Below are 15,679 nucleotides of genomic sequence, written 5' to 3'. Positions count from 1 at the left end.
GGGCACACTGCGCTCATGTTTGTTATATTGGGGGGGCGCACTGCGCTCATGTTTGTTATATTGGGGGGCGCACTGCGCCAATGTTTATTATATGGGGGGGGCGCACTGCGCCACCAATGTTTATTATACTGGGGTGTTGGGGGGGTGCACTGCGCCACCAATGTTTATTATACTGGGGTGTTGGGGTGGCGCACTGCGCCACCAATGTTTATCATACTGGGGTGTTGGGAGGGGCGCACTGCGCCACCAATGTTTATTATATTGGGGGGGGCGCACTGCGCACAACGACGGGTTAGGGAAATTTCACTGCAGAGTGCGCATGCGCTGGGAGCCTCCCCGGCGGTTAGGGTAGGGAAAAATTATGGGCCAGTGCACAGGTGCGGTGATCGGATGGATGTTCTCAGCTGGACACCGGCCGACACTGCGCATGCGCTGGGAGCCTCACCAGCGGTTAGGGTAGGGAAAAAGCACTGGCCCGTACGTAATTTTTCCCTTCCCTAACCGCTGGTGAGGCTCCCGGTGCATGCGCAGTGTCGGCCGGTGTCCAGCTGAGAACATCCATCCGATCACTGCGCCTGCGCACTGGCCCATAGTTTTTCCCTACCTTAACCGCCGGCGAGGCTCCTGGCGCATGCGCACTCTGCTGTGAAATTTCCCTAACCTGTCGTTGTGCGCCTGCGTGGCGCTGCACACCTCCTCACGTCATGTCCGGTGCGACCGGAAATGACGAGGGTAGGGAGATCTCACGAAGTAGGGAAGTATAACATTACACCGGCCTTTGGGGTGTGCGGGCTGGTAACTACTTGGTTGGATAGTCAGCCAGCCTATGCCATGATGCCAGCAACAAGCAGTGTTTTTTTTTTTGGGGGGGGGGCGCCACAAGGTTAGCTCGCACAGGGCGCCTGAACACCTAAGGCCGGCCCTGGCGGGCTGGTAACTACTTGGTTGGATAGTCAGCCAGCCTATGCCATGATGCCAGCAACAAGCAGTGTTTTTTTTTTTTGGGGGGGGGCGCCACAAGGTTAGCTCGCACAGGGCGCCTGAACACCTAAGGCCGGCCCTGAATCTACTCGTTGACTGGGTACCCTTGAAAGGGGGCACAAAACCTGGGTGACACCCTGGAAAACCAGGATAGTTCCCAACTCTGCCTGCAGCCCTGGGGAGGACCAGAGCGCAGGGGTGTAGCTATAGGGAAGCAGTTGCTTTGGGGCCCTAGCTAGGGGCCCACACAGGAGGAGGTCTGAAAGATGTTATTGGCAGGGCCCCTGAACAGTATTATACATTGACATTATGTCCTGCAGGAGAGAACATTTAGGGGGTGCCTGAGAGTATTTATTAACCTAGGATAACACTGGACTTATATTTGTATAACAAGATGAAACGGACACACGTGATCAATATTCTAACGACATCCCGGACCGGTGATAATGCGTCGCCCTCACCAGAGGCACACGTCACCGTCTGCTGACGGCTCCTTTAAATCTGTGAGGGCCAGAACAGCCAACATCCTCCCCGCGTCACACATTGGGCGCAGACACACCCACACACAAACATCACGTGCTTCTAGAAGGAACCAATCACACCCTCCCTCTTGGGATCTAGTCACGCCTATCACAACCCCTCTATTTGTACAGCTGCTTAGCAGCTTCCACTCTGATTGGCTGCTGCCGAGTGTGGTGGGCGGGCTCGGGGAATGTTTTGCTGGGTTAGTGACTAGACTGCTTCCGGTAGCCGGTGCCCTGCCGTTACTCAGCAGCTCTGTACCGGCTGGCTCGGTACAGCTGGAAGGTAACCTAACAGGCAGTGCGCCGTGGGGGGCTGTGCGAATAACTTATTATGTGCTTCTATTCAGCTTGTCAGTGGCGTCTGCTGATGGAGTCACCTAGAAGGGGTGGGGGGCTGGGAGAGGTGTCTGTCACGTGATAACCTTGGCTGCAGGGTGGCACTGGTTGTCATTTCCATGCAGAGTGACGACACGTGCGGTCCCTTCAGCTAGTGCATTCCTCCCACACACCTACTGGTTACCCCCATTCACCCACTAGGATCCTGCCTAGTGAGGGATGCAGTGATTTCATAATACATGTTAATGCCAGAAATCAGGTGACTGACCTGAAGGCATCATAGATCCTTCTGATTAGAACACCCCAGGTCAGGCTGGGACTTGTGCCCCGGTGATGCCTAACCTGAAAGTGTTCTGAGGTTGTACTTCTGATGGGGTTATCAGCACATGCATTGGGAATAGAGGGTCTCGTGGACTGAGGGTCCACCATGGAGCCATGCAGAACTGCAGGAGCAATCCAGCAGACCCAGCTCATTGGCAGCTTTCCCCTGCCAGTGTCTCCAAGCTAGGGTTGGACGATATCAAAAATATTCCCACGATAACGATATTAAGAAATTTATCGCGATAATGATATATATCGCGAGAAATGCCCTTTAAATAGAAAAAAAACACTTGGGGCCACAAGTAAACATTACACTGTATGGGGGCAGCCACAAGGAGACGTTACACTGTATGGGGGCAGCCACAAGGAGACGTTACACTGTATGGGGGCAGCCACAAGGAGACGTTACACTGTATGGGGGCAGCCACAAGGAGACGTTACACTGTATGGGGGCAGCCACAAGGAGACGTTACACTGTATGGGGGCAGCCACAAGGAGACGTTACACTGTATGGGGGCAGCCACAAGGAGACGTTACACTGTATGGGGGCAGCCACAAGGAGACGTTACACTGTATGGGGGCAGCCACAAGGAGACGTTACACTGTATGGGAGCAGCCACAAGGAGACGTTACACTGTATGGGGGCAGCCACAAGGAGACGTTACACTGTATGGGGGCAGCCACAAGGAGACGTTACACTGTATGGGGGCAGCCACAAGTAAACATTACACTGTATGGAGGCAGCCACAAGGAGACGTTATACTGTATGGGGGCAGCCACAAGTAAACCTTACACTGTATGAGGGCAGCCACAAGGAGACATTACACTGGGGGCAGCCACAAGGAGACGTTACACTGTATGGGGGCAGCCACAAGGAGACGTTACACTGTATGGGGGCAGCCACAAGGAGACGTTACACTGTATGGGGGCAGCCACAAGGAGACGTTACACTGTATGGGGGCAGCCACAAGGAGACGTTACACTGTATGGGGGCAGCCACAAGGAGACGTTACACTGTATGGGGGCAGCCACAAGGAGACGTTACACTGTATGGGGGCAGCCACAAGGAGACGTTACACTGGGGGAAGCCACAAGTAAACATTACACTGTATGGGGGCAGCCACAAGGAGACGTTACACTGTATGGGGCCAGCCACAAGGAGACGTTACACTGTATGGGGGCAGCCACAAGGAGACGTTACACTGTATGGGGGCAGCCACAAGGAGACGTTACACTGTATGGGGGCAGCCACAAGGAGACGTTACACTGTATGGGGGCAGCCACAAGGAGACGTTACACTGTATGGGGCAGCCACAAGGAGACGTTACACTGTATGGGGCAGCCACAAGGAGACGTTACACTGTATGGGGCCAGCCACAAGGAGACGTTACACTGTATGGGGCCAGCCACAAGGAGACGTTACACTGTATGGGGCCAGCCACAAGGAGACGTTACACTGTATGGGGCCAGCCACAAGGAGACGTTACACTGTATGGGGCCAGCCACAAGGAGACGTTACACTGTATGGGGCCAGCCACAAGGAGACGTTACACTGTATGGGGCCAGCCACAAGGGAGACGTTACACTGTATGGGGCCAGCCACAAGGAGACGTTACACTGTATGGGGCCAGCCACAGGGAGACGTTACACTGTATGGGGGCAGCCACAGGAGACGTTACACTGTATGGGGGCCAGCCACAGGGAGACGTTACACTGTATGGGGCCAGCCACAGGGAGACGTTACACTGTATGGGGCAGCCACAAGGAGACGTTATACTGTATGGGGCCAGCCACAGGGAGACGTTACACTGTATGGGGCCAGCCACGAGGAGACGTTACACTGTATGGGGCCAGCCACAAGGAGACGTTACACTGTATGGGGCCAGCCACAAGGAGACGTTACACTGTATGGGGCCAGCCACAAGGAGACGTTACACTGTATGGGGGCAGCCACAAGGAGACGTTACACTGTATGGGGGCAGCCACAAGGAGACGTTACACTGTATGGGGGCAGCCACAAGGAGACGTTATACTGTATGGGGGCAGCCACAAGGAGACGTTATACTGTATGGGGGCAGCCACAGGGAGACGTTACACTGTATGGGGCCAGCCACAGGGAGACGTTACACTGTATGGGGCCAGCCACAGGGAGACGTTACACTGTATGGGGGCAGCCACAAGGAGACGTTATACTGTATGGGGCCAGCCACAGGGAGACGTTACACTGTATGGGGGCAGCCACGAGGAGACGTTACACTGTATGGGGGCAGCCACGAGGAGACGTTACACTGTATGGGGCCAGCCACAGGGAGACGTTACACTGTATGGGGGCAGCCACGAGGAGACGTTACACTGGATGTGGGCAGCCACGAGGAGACGTTACACTGGATGGGGGCAGCCACGAGGAGACGTTACACTGGATGGGGGCAGCCACGAGGAGACGTTACACTGGATGGGGGCAGCCACGAGGAGACGTTACACTGGATGGGGGCAGCCACGAGGAGACGTTACACTGGATGGGGGCAGCCACGAGGAGACGTTACACTGGATGGGGGCAGCCACGAGGAGACGTTACACTGGATGGGGGCAGCCACGAGGAGACGTTACACTGGATGGGGGCAGCCACGAGGAGACGTTACATTGTATGGGGGCAGCCAGGCAGCCACAAGGAGACGTTAATTGTTATACTTTTATATTTCATTTTTCACCATTTCAGGTATCTGTAACTAGTCGATTGACTTCTAGTAACAACAAAAACATTACAGGGTTAATTCTGTACCAGAACGAGTGGTTTATAGTAATCTTGTGTATCATCTTCTACTAAAAGGTGTCGCCAAAAAATTGAACCATAATCTTCACAAAGTGAAAATCGATAAGCTTTATTGATAACACATAACAAATACATACATGATGGTAAAAGGCAGCACAAAGATGAGGAACAGGACCCAAGGGGGGGCCGAGAGGTCAGCACACCCACAAGCAGGGAAAGTAAACACAAAAACACCTCAGAATAAGGGTACATTCACACGACCATATGTGTTTTGCGGCCCGCAAATTGCGGATCCGCAAAACACTGATACCAGCGATGTGAATCTAGGCGGCCCCATGATAGAAATGCCTATTCTTGTCTGCGATTGCGGACAAGAATAGGACATGCTCTATCTTTTTTGCCCGGCCGCGTAACGGATCTACGGATGCGGACAGCACATTGTGTGCTGTCCGCATCTTTTGCGACCCTGTTGAATTGAATGGGTCCGCACCTGTTCCGCAAAATTGCGGAACGGATGCAGAGCCAAAAATACGGTCGTGTGAATGTACCCTAATAAGCCCCAAACAATGCTGCAATGGAGCCAAATATGAGGATAAAATGACTTGGTGATTAAAAAAGATAATAAGCATACCCTGAATGGTGTGTCGATCTCTCAGCCACCTCCTGACCCAATTGGGTGGCTCCTACTAAAAGGTGTATTGCAGGCTGTAAGCAGAAGTGTTGGTGGCGCTCCTGTCCTGCGCCGCGCAGCCTCGCCTGTCATCTGATTCAGACGTCAGTGGGCGGAGCCTGCATGGAGGATACGGGGTAGCCGCTGCGGGCAGCAATTGGTATAAATTCATGCTGGGGCGGGCGGACGCAGATTTTTGGAGCGGTCACTCAGCGCACATGACCCCTTCTATGACGTCACAAAATACTGCAGTAATTAGGAAACAGCTTTTTTTTTATACCACGGTATATCGCCCAACCCTACTCCAAGCTGGAAGTGCAGAGCAGAACCTGCATCTGGGGCCCATCCTTTTGAAATTCTGTCTATATGGATACAGGTCCATGATGACGCAGATGCATATTCGTGATGATGAAGACCAGTCATGATCTGCCATAAGTGTTGTTTTATAGTTTATCTATAAAGAATTGGGTTGAATTAGATCGGAGTGACTTTCTTATGACTGTATTACAGTAGTCCATAGTCATAGGAGCCGTAGTGTAAATATCCATCTTATGATGTCAATATATCCTTCTTCTCACATCCGCTATTCCAATAGAAAGCTGTCCATACACATTAGATGTACAGTTCAGACCAAAAGTTTGGACACACCTTCTCATTCAAAGAGTTTTCTTTATTTTCATGACTAGATTAACACTGAAGGCATCAAAACTATGAATTAACACATGTGGAATTATATACATAAGTGTGAAACAACTGAAAATATGTCATATTCTAGGTTCTTCAAAGTAGCCACCTTTTGCTTTGATTACTGCTTTGCACACTCTTGGCATTCTCTTGATGAGCTTCAAGAGGTAGTCACCTGAAATGGTCTTCCAACAGTCTTGAAGGAGTTCCCAGAGATGCTTAGCACTTGTTGGCCGTTTTGCCTTCACTCTGCGGTCCAGCTCACCCCAAACCATCTCGATTGGGTTCAGGTCCGGTGACTGTGGAGGCCAGGTCATCTGGCGCAGCACCCCATCACTCTCCTTCATGGTCAAATAGCCTGTACACAGCCTGGAGGTGTGTTTGGGGTCATTGTCCTGTTGAAAAATAAATGATGGTCCAACTAAACGCAAACCGGATGGAATAGCATGCCGCTGCAAGATGCTGTGGTAGCCATGCTGGTTCAGTATGTCTTCAATTTTGAATAAATCCCCAACAGTGTCACCAGCAAAGCACCCCCACACCATCACACCTCCTTCTCCATGCTTCACGGTGGGAACCAGGCATGTAGAGTCCATCTGTTCACCTTTTCTGCGTCGCACAAAGACACGGTGGTTGGAACCAAAGATCTCAAATTTGGACTCATCAGACCAAAGCACAGAATTCCTCTGGTCTAATGTCCATTCCTTGTGTTCTTTAGCCCAAACAAGTCTCTTCTGCTTGTTGCCTGTCCTCAGCAGTGGTTTCCTAGCAGATATTCTACCATGAAGGCCTGATTCACACAGTCTCCTCTTAACAGTTGTTCTAGAGATGTGTCTGCTGCTAGATGTGTCTGCTGTGGCATTGACCTGGTCTCTAATCTGAACTGCTGTTAACCTGCGATTTCTGAGGCTGGTGACTCGGATGAACTTATCCTCCGCAGCAGAGGTGACTCTTGGTCTTCCTTTCCTGGGGCGGTCCGCATGTGAGCCAGTTTCTTTGTAGCACTTGATGGTTTTTGTGACTGCACTTGGGGACACTTTCAAAGTTTTCCCAATTTTTCGGACTGACTGACCTTCATTTCTTAAAGTAATGATGGCCACTCGTTTTTCTTTACTTAGCTGCTTTTTTCTTGCCATAATACAAATTCTAACAGTCTATTCAGTAGGACTATCAGCTGTGTATCCACCTGACTTCTCCACAACGCAACTGATGGTCCCAACCCCATTTATAAGGCAAGAAATCCCACTTATTAAACCAGACAGGGCACACCTGTAAAGTGAAAACCATTTCAGATGACTACCTCTTGAAGCTCATCAAGAGAATGCCAAGAGTGTGCAAAGCAGTAATCAAAGCAAAAGGTGGCTACTTTGAAGAACCTAGAATATGACATATTTTCAGTTGTTTCACACTTTTTTGTTATGTATATAATTCCACATGTGTTAATTCATAGTTTTGATGCCTTCAGTGTGAATCTACAATTTTCATAGTCATGAAAATAAAGAAAACTCTTTGAGAAGGTGTGTCCAAACTTTTGGTCTGTACTGTGTATGTGTGTGTATGTGTGTATATATATATATATATATATATATATATATATATTGTTGTGCTTTTTCATAAGTTTAAACAGTTATACTTACTTATTTTAGTTATAATGGGTATTCATTGCCTTTAAGAGCAATGTTGATTTATATTCACTGTTTTGTATGAAGTTTCATGTAGGCCAAAGTAAGTCCATGAGAAGATTACTGTACTGTTCATAACTAGTGTTATTGTAACAATATATTATACATTTAGAAAGTTGGAAGATACACCGCACCTGCAGATTCTGAGGCTTCATTGTTTTTCCTATCTGAACATGAATTCCAAAGTGTGAGAATAGTCTAGATGTTCCTCAAAGTATATATTCATGTATCAAAGTTTGTCCCTCAGCCCTGAGACAAGGCCCCAGATGTCAGAGGTGTGAAGTAGTGAAAATATTAGGCATGTATGAGTTAACCCTTAATGGTATGATGCTTATTGCTTATACAACAGTGCCATCTAGATATAAGCGGTTAATACTACATCAGTAGCAAAATTGCATTCTGGGTAGTATTATGACGCCATGCTCCTTATCAATGCACACACCCCTCCAACAATGATTGGTAAGTTCCAAACTCGGAGGGCGTGTTCATCTGATAAGTTTTGGGTTAAGAAACCAGTTACCAGAAAAAAAGAAAGGAAAAAAAAAGAAGAAAAAAAAAAAAAGAGAAACAAACATTTGGATTATAGATCTCTGGAAAATCATTTGGATTATCGGGAAAAACTCTTGAGAGCTGGCTGCCCCAAGACTCTGCACATTACTTGACCCTTGGGTAATGTATATTTTGTTTTATGTAGTATTGATCTAAATTAATTGGCTTGATACTTAGCCAGATACCCGCTCACTTGCGGACGTGTAACGTTAGTTGCTACATCCGTATTTTCTCTGATTTCAGTTACGATGCATATAACTGAAACAAGGGGATAATATTGGAGAAACTCTTTGTTGGGAATCTTTGAATTCCCTAGTTTTATATCAAGCCAATAATTTATACGTTTTGTTGCAATACTACCATTATCTGAAAGATTGGTCATCATTTTTGGGCGGAGCAAGGGCTTGTACCTGTCATCTTCTTGATTGAGTTTTCCGCATAATCCATTGATTGTATATCTCTCACAGATTTAAAGCTGTATTGCATAATATTCTTGTGTTGGTTGAGTAGTGTTTTGTTGGTATCATATAGTGGTGAATTCTGGGTACTGCATATCATTGTATATTATTGAAATTTATGTTGATTCATTTTTGTTTGTATTTTAACCTATTGCATAATAAACCATTTATATTTTTGCATAGACGCTTGTACCCTGTTTTACTGATTGCACAAAATAATCAGGTTCTTGATTGAACTCTTTAAGATGTTTATGTCCATCTAACGGGTCAATATAGTTTGCATAATTTTTCTTTTGACCCGATAATTTTTTTTATATTGATATAAAGCATTTGCTTTATATACCCGACAATATATATATATATATATTCTGGGGACCTTACACAAAGACAGGTCTATTTCAATTTCTGACCTGTAGGATAGCGTGGCATGCCCCCCCACAAAAAAAAAAAAAAAAAAGTATTTGTTATATAAAGTATAGCAGGTGTTTGACATTTCAAGCCTGTGTTTATTCTGTAAAAACTTATAAAAACATTACAGTATATCCTCTTTTTTATTTAAAAAATATATCTGAAAAGCTAATAGCAAAAAAAAATCCTTTGAAATAGCATGTTTATGGAAATCTTTCAGCTCTGAACATTCCCCTTTCCCCAAGCAGTGGATAGAGTAAGTGACGCCCAGTCCGCTCATGTCATTTTTATCGTCATACTCACTTGCACTCCGATGCGGTGCTCCCACCAACCACCAGTAAAATGCATTGGCAGGGCTCCTCTTTGAGTCCTCTCCATTATATGCATGAGCTCAAATGCATTTTACTGCTGGTTTGTGAGAGCACAGCATCGGTGTGCAAGCCAGTATGAAGATGTCACTTACACTATACACCGCTTACGGTACCCTAGTTTGCAGGATGTTTCAGAGCTGACAGATTCCCTTTTCACAAGGAATTATCAGGAACTGACTATTCATTCCCGATAATTGCCTGCTGGTCAGTGGTGGTGATAACTGCAGCAGTCACTTCTGCATGATTGCTGTTTCCCATGTTGATTCATTGTTTCTGGGCAGTAGGCCCCTGTTTACAGAGGATGCTGTGCGGTCTAGAAACTGACTGGGTGCCACATCATTGATGTCTTCACCTGATGAATGGATGAATCAGGTGGTCGGTGACGCTTTTACACTGGCTCGCATGAATGTTCGCTCTTGATAATCAGTCAGTAAAAGGGCCTTTAGACACCATACCATTGTGTGACACTATGTAAACCTATTAAGTGCATACTCTGGGGCCGTGTAGGTAGTACACATAATTAGGCCTCACGCACACGAGTTCAGTGGTTTTTCACTGAGGTTGTAGATGCAAACATCAGGCTGTGGAGTGACATGGATGCTCGAAATGAATGGACCTGTGCTGTCCATGGAGAACACGGAGAGCACACAGATGTAAATCACTGATGTGTGAATAAGCTTTTAGTGGGAGGTGGTTTCATCTGCTTCATAGAAGAAACGTATTTATACAGTGCTACCAACTTCTGCAGTGCTTTACCTACTATGATATTGGAGTAAAACGTACCAGGTGAATGTCCGCCAAGCTCAGCGTTTTGGTGGGACCTAATGTGTATAGAGTTGTTACCTCAAGGGCAGATGTTGGGTGGAGAGAAGGATCTCTCTCTGTTGAGAACACTTGATCGAGCTGACAAAATATAGTTTACAACATATGTCAGGTATCAGCCATGCCTTTAAAAGCACACAGTCCATAAGTACCCTTTAGGCTGAGTTCACATGGGCGAGATTTCCGCGCGGGCGCAATGCGGGAGGTGAACGCATTGCACCCGCACTGAATCCGGACCCATTCATTTCTATGGGGCTGTGCACATGAGCGGTGATTTTCACACATCACTTATGCGTTGCGTGAAAATCGCAGCATGCTCTATATTGTGCGTTTATCATGCAACGCAGGCCCAATAGAAATTAATGGGGTTGCGTGAAAATCACAAGCATCTGCAAGCAAGTGCGGATGCGGTGCGATTTTTCACGCACACGGTTGCTAGGTGACGATCGGGATGGGGACCCGATCATTATTATTTTCCCTTATAACATGGTTATAAGGGAAAATAATAGCATTCTGAATACAGAATGCATAGTACAATAGGGCTGGAGGGGTTTGGTCAGTGATTAGTATCTGAATGGTGGGGCGGCTGCAACTGCAGGAATCCGGAAAACAGGGATGTCTTTAGACGACCCCTTTAAATTTTATGTGGTTAATTATAATAATTGATTTTACATGACCTTATTCCATATTGTTACGTGGTTTTAAGAGCAGCAGTTTAAAGGGGTATTTCAGTTTTTGGCAACTTTTTCCACTGTAACAAAAAAATCCCCTCCCCTGCTTTTGGTCTCACATAGGTACACATCTGGACAGGGTCTGGGGTGCCGCAGCACCTTGTCTCCAGCCTCAGTGGTGGCGTGTCCCCAAGAGGCATGTCATTGTTGGATTACGTGACGCCTGGGCCAGATCAGTGGCTCATGTCACCCCATCCAGATGTGTACGTTCCTGGGACCAGAAGCATTGCGGTGAGCGGGTTTCTTTCTTCATGTACAGTGCAGTACTGTCAAAGGTTTAAGGTTTGAATTTAAACTGATTGTTTTCTCTGTTGCTTTCTGCAGGGATGTGTGTACCAGGTTATCTGTCATTGACTACAAGAAACAAGTTAGACCGCATAATTCACCGCTCCTGTCTGTGTGAGCTACATGTCGTCTTGGTTTCCCATGCTAACAGTCCTGAGCATGTTTTACTACATTTGCCTTCGGCGCCGTGCCCGGTTAGCTAGTAGGGGGGAGATGATTAACAGTCGCAGAGCCATTGAATCAAACAGCCGTTCTTTGCCAATGTCCATTGAAGTTGTACAGTATGCCAAAGAAGTTTTGGATTTCAGTTCTCACTATGGAAGTGAAAACAGCATGTCTTACACCATGTGGAACTTAGCTGGTCCCCCCAACGTCTATCCCAGTTCTGGGGATTTCACCCAGACCGCTGTGTTTCGGACGTATGGAAATTGGTGGCATCAGAGTAGCAGCTCTTCTCCTTTCAAGAGAACATCGCCCAGCTTCTTTAGTCTGGATTATGTAGAACTTGCCTTTGAGGAGCCTGTTTATCCTACAGCGATTCATATTCTTGAAACCTATCATCCAGGATCTGTTGTGAAGATTCTTGCTTGCTCTGCCAATCCCTATTCTCAGACCCCTCCTGCTGAAGTAAGGTAAGAAGTTATTCCCTATACGTTGTGAAGGTCTGGATTCTGGTATCTTGGCTTTGTCACAGAGGTTTTTGTAATGATTACTGTATTTGAAGTCTACCTACCTGCACCAAGTCTTCGACCTGTCATTGAGCAGAAAGGGTATCTTAAAGGGCTTATCTGGGAATTTGTATTGCTAACCTATCCTCTGAATAGGTCATCAGTATCAGATCAGCAGGGGTCCGAGTTGTTTGCCTCTTCTTAGGCCATGTGACATTACTGTGTATTGGCCACATGGCCATTGAAGTGAATAGGGCTGAGCTGCTATACAATGTACGGCACTGTGCTTACAAAGCTGCCAGAAGCCGGTCCCGCTTACCAGAGCTCCGGTGAGCATGGCAACTCCCCATAACAGCTGATCTGATCCTGGGGATAGGTCATCATTATCCATTCCTCGATAACCCCTTTAAAAGAGTTGTGCGAGTTATACGGCATGTTACTACTGCAGGCAATCACTGTCCTCAGGATAATGGTTGACAAAAGTGGTCACGTGCCGAATAGCATCAGAAGAACGTTGGACATAATTTTTGCAGGGCTTCTCCAAGATTTTGAAATGACAACTCCTTCAAGACACTTTGGGGCAGATATACTAGCTGTCATAGTTTTGAACTATCATTTATGTCGCTATCTAGTGTAAATGATAGTAAATCTAGCAGACTTCAGGAAGGTAAAAGGAGTGAAAAGTTGTAAATTATGGCTCAAATATGCTGTGCATGATAATCTGTGACTTCTTTACATAACAGTAGTGGCGTAAGACATTTGATAAATGTCCCTCACTGGACAGTAATTGTAGGGACTTTTCACTATGCCCCTGATGTTCTTAGTTTTGAATATTTTACAAGAGCATTTACAGCAGGACCTGTCACAAGCCGTGAAGCAGGCAGAGTTCTCATACTGCTTGATCTGCACTGACCTTTGCCTTACTTTTATCTGGCACGCTCAAGTGGGTGTTCTTTACCAGTCTGACCGTGTAAGCAATGATTGGACAGAACGGTGAAGACCACTCCCACTTGAGACTACAGGTAGCCGCCCCCTTAGCAAACCACTGCCTCAGTAGTATAGCTAGTGTCGGAACTAGCAGCCCTGATATCTTGAGAAACAGTTATTTCCATCTGGGACAATAATGGCATATCGCTAGGATATTCCATCAATGTTAGATAGGAGTGGGTCCCACGTCTGTGACCCTCTTCGATCAAGAGAACAGGGCCCCGAAGTGAAGGAGAACACACCGTGCATGCGCAGTGTGATCTCCGTTCATTACTATGGGAGTTCCAAAAAATAGCAAAGGGAGCACGCTCAACTAAGTCCCATAGCTGTGAATGGAGAGCGCACCACAATAGCACGACCACCTTTCCGTTCACCGCTAGGAGGCAGCCAGAAATAGCCCAGCAGTCAGCTGTTTTCAGAACTCGCATAGCGACGAACAGAGGGTGGCCTGGAGACGTGAGCAGGTCCCAGATATGAGCCCCGCACCTATCTGTCACTGGTGACATCCTAGTGATATGCCATGGGAACACTCTTTTAAACCCTTTTAATGCTCTGTTTTGCATACTGTTTTCTACATCATCTAAAAGATGTCTTTTAACATCGGAGAAATCGAATGGGATGGGTGCCAGACATTTTTTTTTAAGGATAAATAACTGAACATCTGATATCTGTTTTGTTTTCTTCATAAATCCATCTACCGTATTCATCCACGCTCCTATGGAAAGCGTTTGAGCTGCGCGGTCTTTTTTTGTACAAAGGACTGAGTGTGAATTGGAACCTTTATTCATAAATGCCTGATAGCTGGAGATCCCATCTCAGAGACCCCACCAGACACAAGGTTGGCGGTCACCTGATCCCATTTTCACCAAGCAAGGTGGCTGACGGCTGCTTCATGAATGGAGAATACCATTCGGTTTAGGAAATAGCAGCTGTTTCTGTTATATATGTAGACTTTAGGGACCCCTGTTCTGATACCTGTCAGACCTGGATGAGCCAGAGTGGTCTAAGATGGGGAATCCACTTTAGATAATTAGCTACAACAGTTTTTTTCTATGAAAACATCACCTGAGGGGAAACGGGAAGTTCGATATTGTCGCTGCTCTTAGAATTTGTTTTAAGCCCATAGACCCAGAGCCCCATCGCTAATTTTCATGCCTGCAATAACATTGAAGCTTGAATGTCATTAGTTCCCATGAGCATGAAGTCGGACACAATTTTTTTTTTACGCTAGAATAACAGCATTTATTAAATTATTTTTAACTTTTGGACACCTGCATTTTTCTGTCATTTTTATACACAATCTAAGCGTTTTATGCCTTGTTCAACAAGGGGGCATGTTTTCTTGGGAAAGGGGCATGACCTAAATATACCTTCATACGCCAAAATGAGCCAAAATTTGCCACTGTTACTAAATATTAGTACTATTAAGAAATCTGTCCCAGTGTGTCTTACCACTGTCAAAATGCCAGAAAAAAGCCAAATGCCACATTTTTGAAGTTGGAATGTGGAAAAAAAAAAAGAATCGCCAGTGTGTGTCCTGCATTTCATAATTCCCACAGACAGTAAAAACCTACGTGTGAACCCCCTGTTACCTTGACACTTTTTTCTGTTTGCATAAAGCATTATGGGGAAAATGGATCAAAACTGTTGGAAAGTAAAAGTGGTGGATTGTCTGTGGCAACCATTTAGGCAACAGTTTTAATGAACGATGAGAGGAAGAATCTGATTGGTTGACATGGGCAACTAGTCTCCAGGCTCTGGTGCAGCCTGAAAAGGGTTTTCCATGGAGGCAGCAAAAATTAAAAAGCCTCCTTTACACTAATAATATTAATAATAATAATTAATATTATTATTATTATTATGAGGAAAGTGACCCATACCTGCTGCAGCCACATTTTTCTGCACATTCTATACCCCGAGCATCCTCCTTGTTTCCTCAGCATTGCTACCGCGATAATCTTCCACACATAGACACCTCTCCATCACTGCTACCATCTCCTCTCTCTCACACCCACACACCCACCTACCTCTCCATCACTGCTGCTGTCTCCTCCCACACACACCTCTCCATCACTTCTACAATCTCCTCATACACCCTTCCATCACTGCTATGTCTCCTATCACTCACCCTCACACACACACACACACACACATCTCTCCATCACTGCTACCATCTCCTCTCCCACACACACACACACCTCCCCATCACTGCTACCATCTCCTCTCACACACACACACCTCCCCATCACTGCTACCATCTCCTCCCACACACACACACCTCCCCATCACTGCTACCATCTCCTCCCACACACACACACCTCCCCATCACTGCTACCATCTCCTCTCACACACACACACCTCCCCATCACTGCTACCATCTCCTCCCACACACACACACCTCCCCATCACTGCTACCATCTCCTCCCACACAC

General features: G+C 46.7%; 1 protein-coding gene across 2 annotated transcripts in view; it reads left to right on the top strand.

Annotated features, from left to right (window-relative positions):
• The first annotated feature begins 1,666 nt into the window (after positions 1-1,666).
• FBXL4 (F-box and leucine rich repeat protein 4) overlaps positions 1,667-15,679 on the top strand; it is a 66,476-nt gene continuing 52,463 nt past the window's right edge. For both annotated transcript variants that reach the window (XM_044289756.1, XM_044289755.1), the window contains exons 1-2: positions 1,667-1,788; positions 11,632-12,224. In XM_044289756.1, coding sequence (XP_044145691.1) covers positions 11,716-12,224 — 509 coding nt within the window. In that variant the 5' untranslated portion in view covers positions 1,667-1,788; positions 11,632-11,715. The remainder of the gene's footprint in view (positions 1,789-11,631; positions 12,225-15,679) is intronic.

This window comes from Bufo gargarizans, chromosome 4 (assembly GCF_014858855.1).
Source record: "Bufo gargarizans isolate SCDJY-AF-19 chromosome 4, ASM1485885v1, whole genome shotgun sequence".
Classification (NCBI taxonomy): domain Eukaryota; kingdom Metazoa; phylum Chordata; class Amphibia; order Anura; family Bufonidae; genus Bufo; species Bufo gargarizans.
Note: the sequence above shows the minus strand (reverse complement) of the source record. Positions and strands in the feature narration are given on the sequence as shown.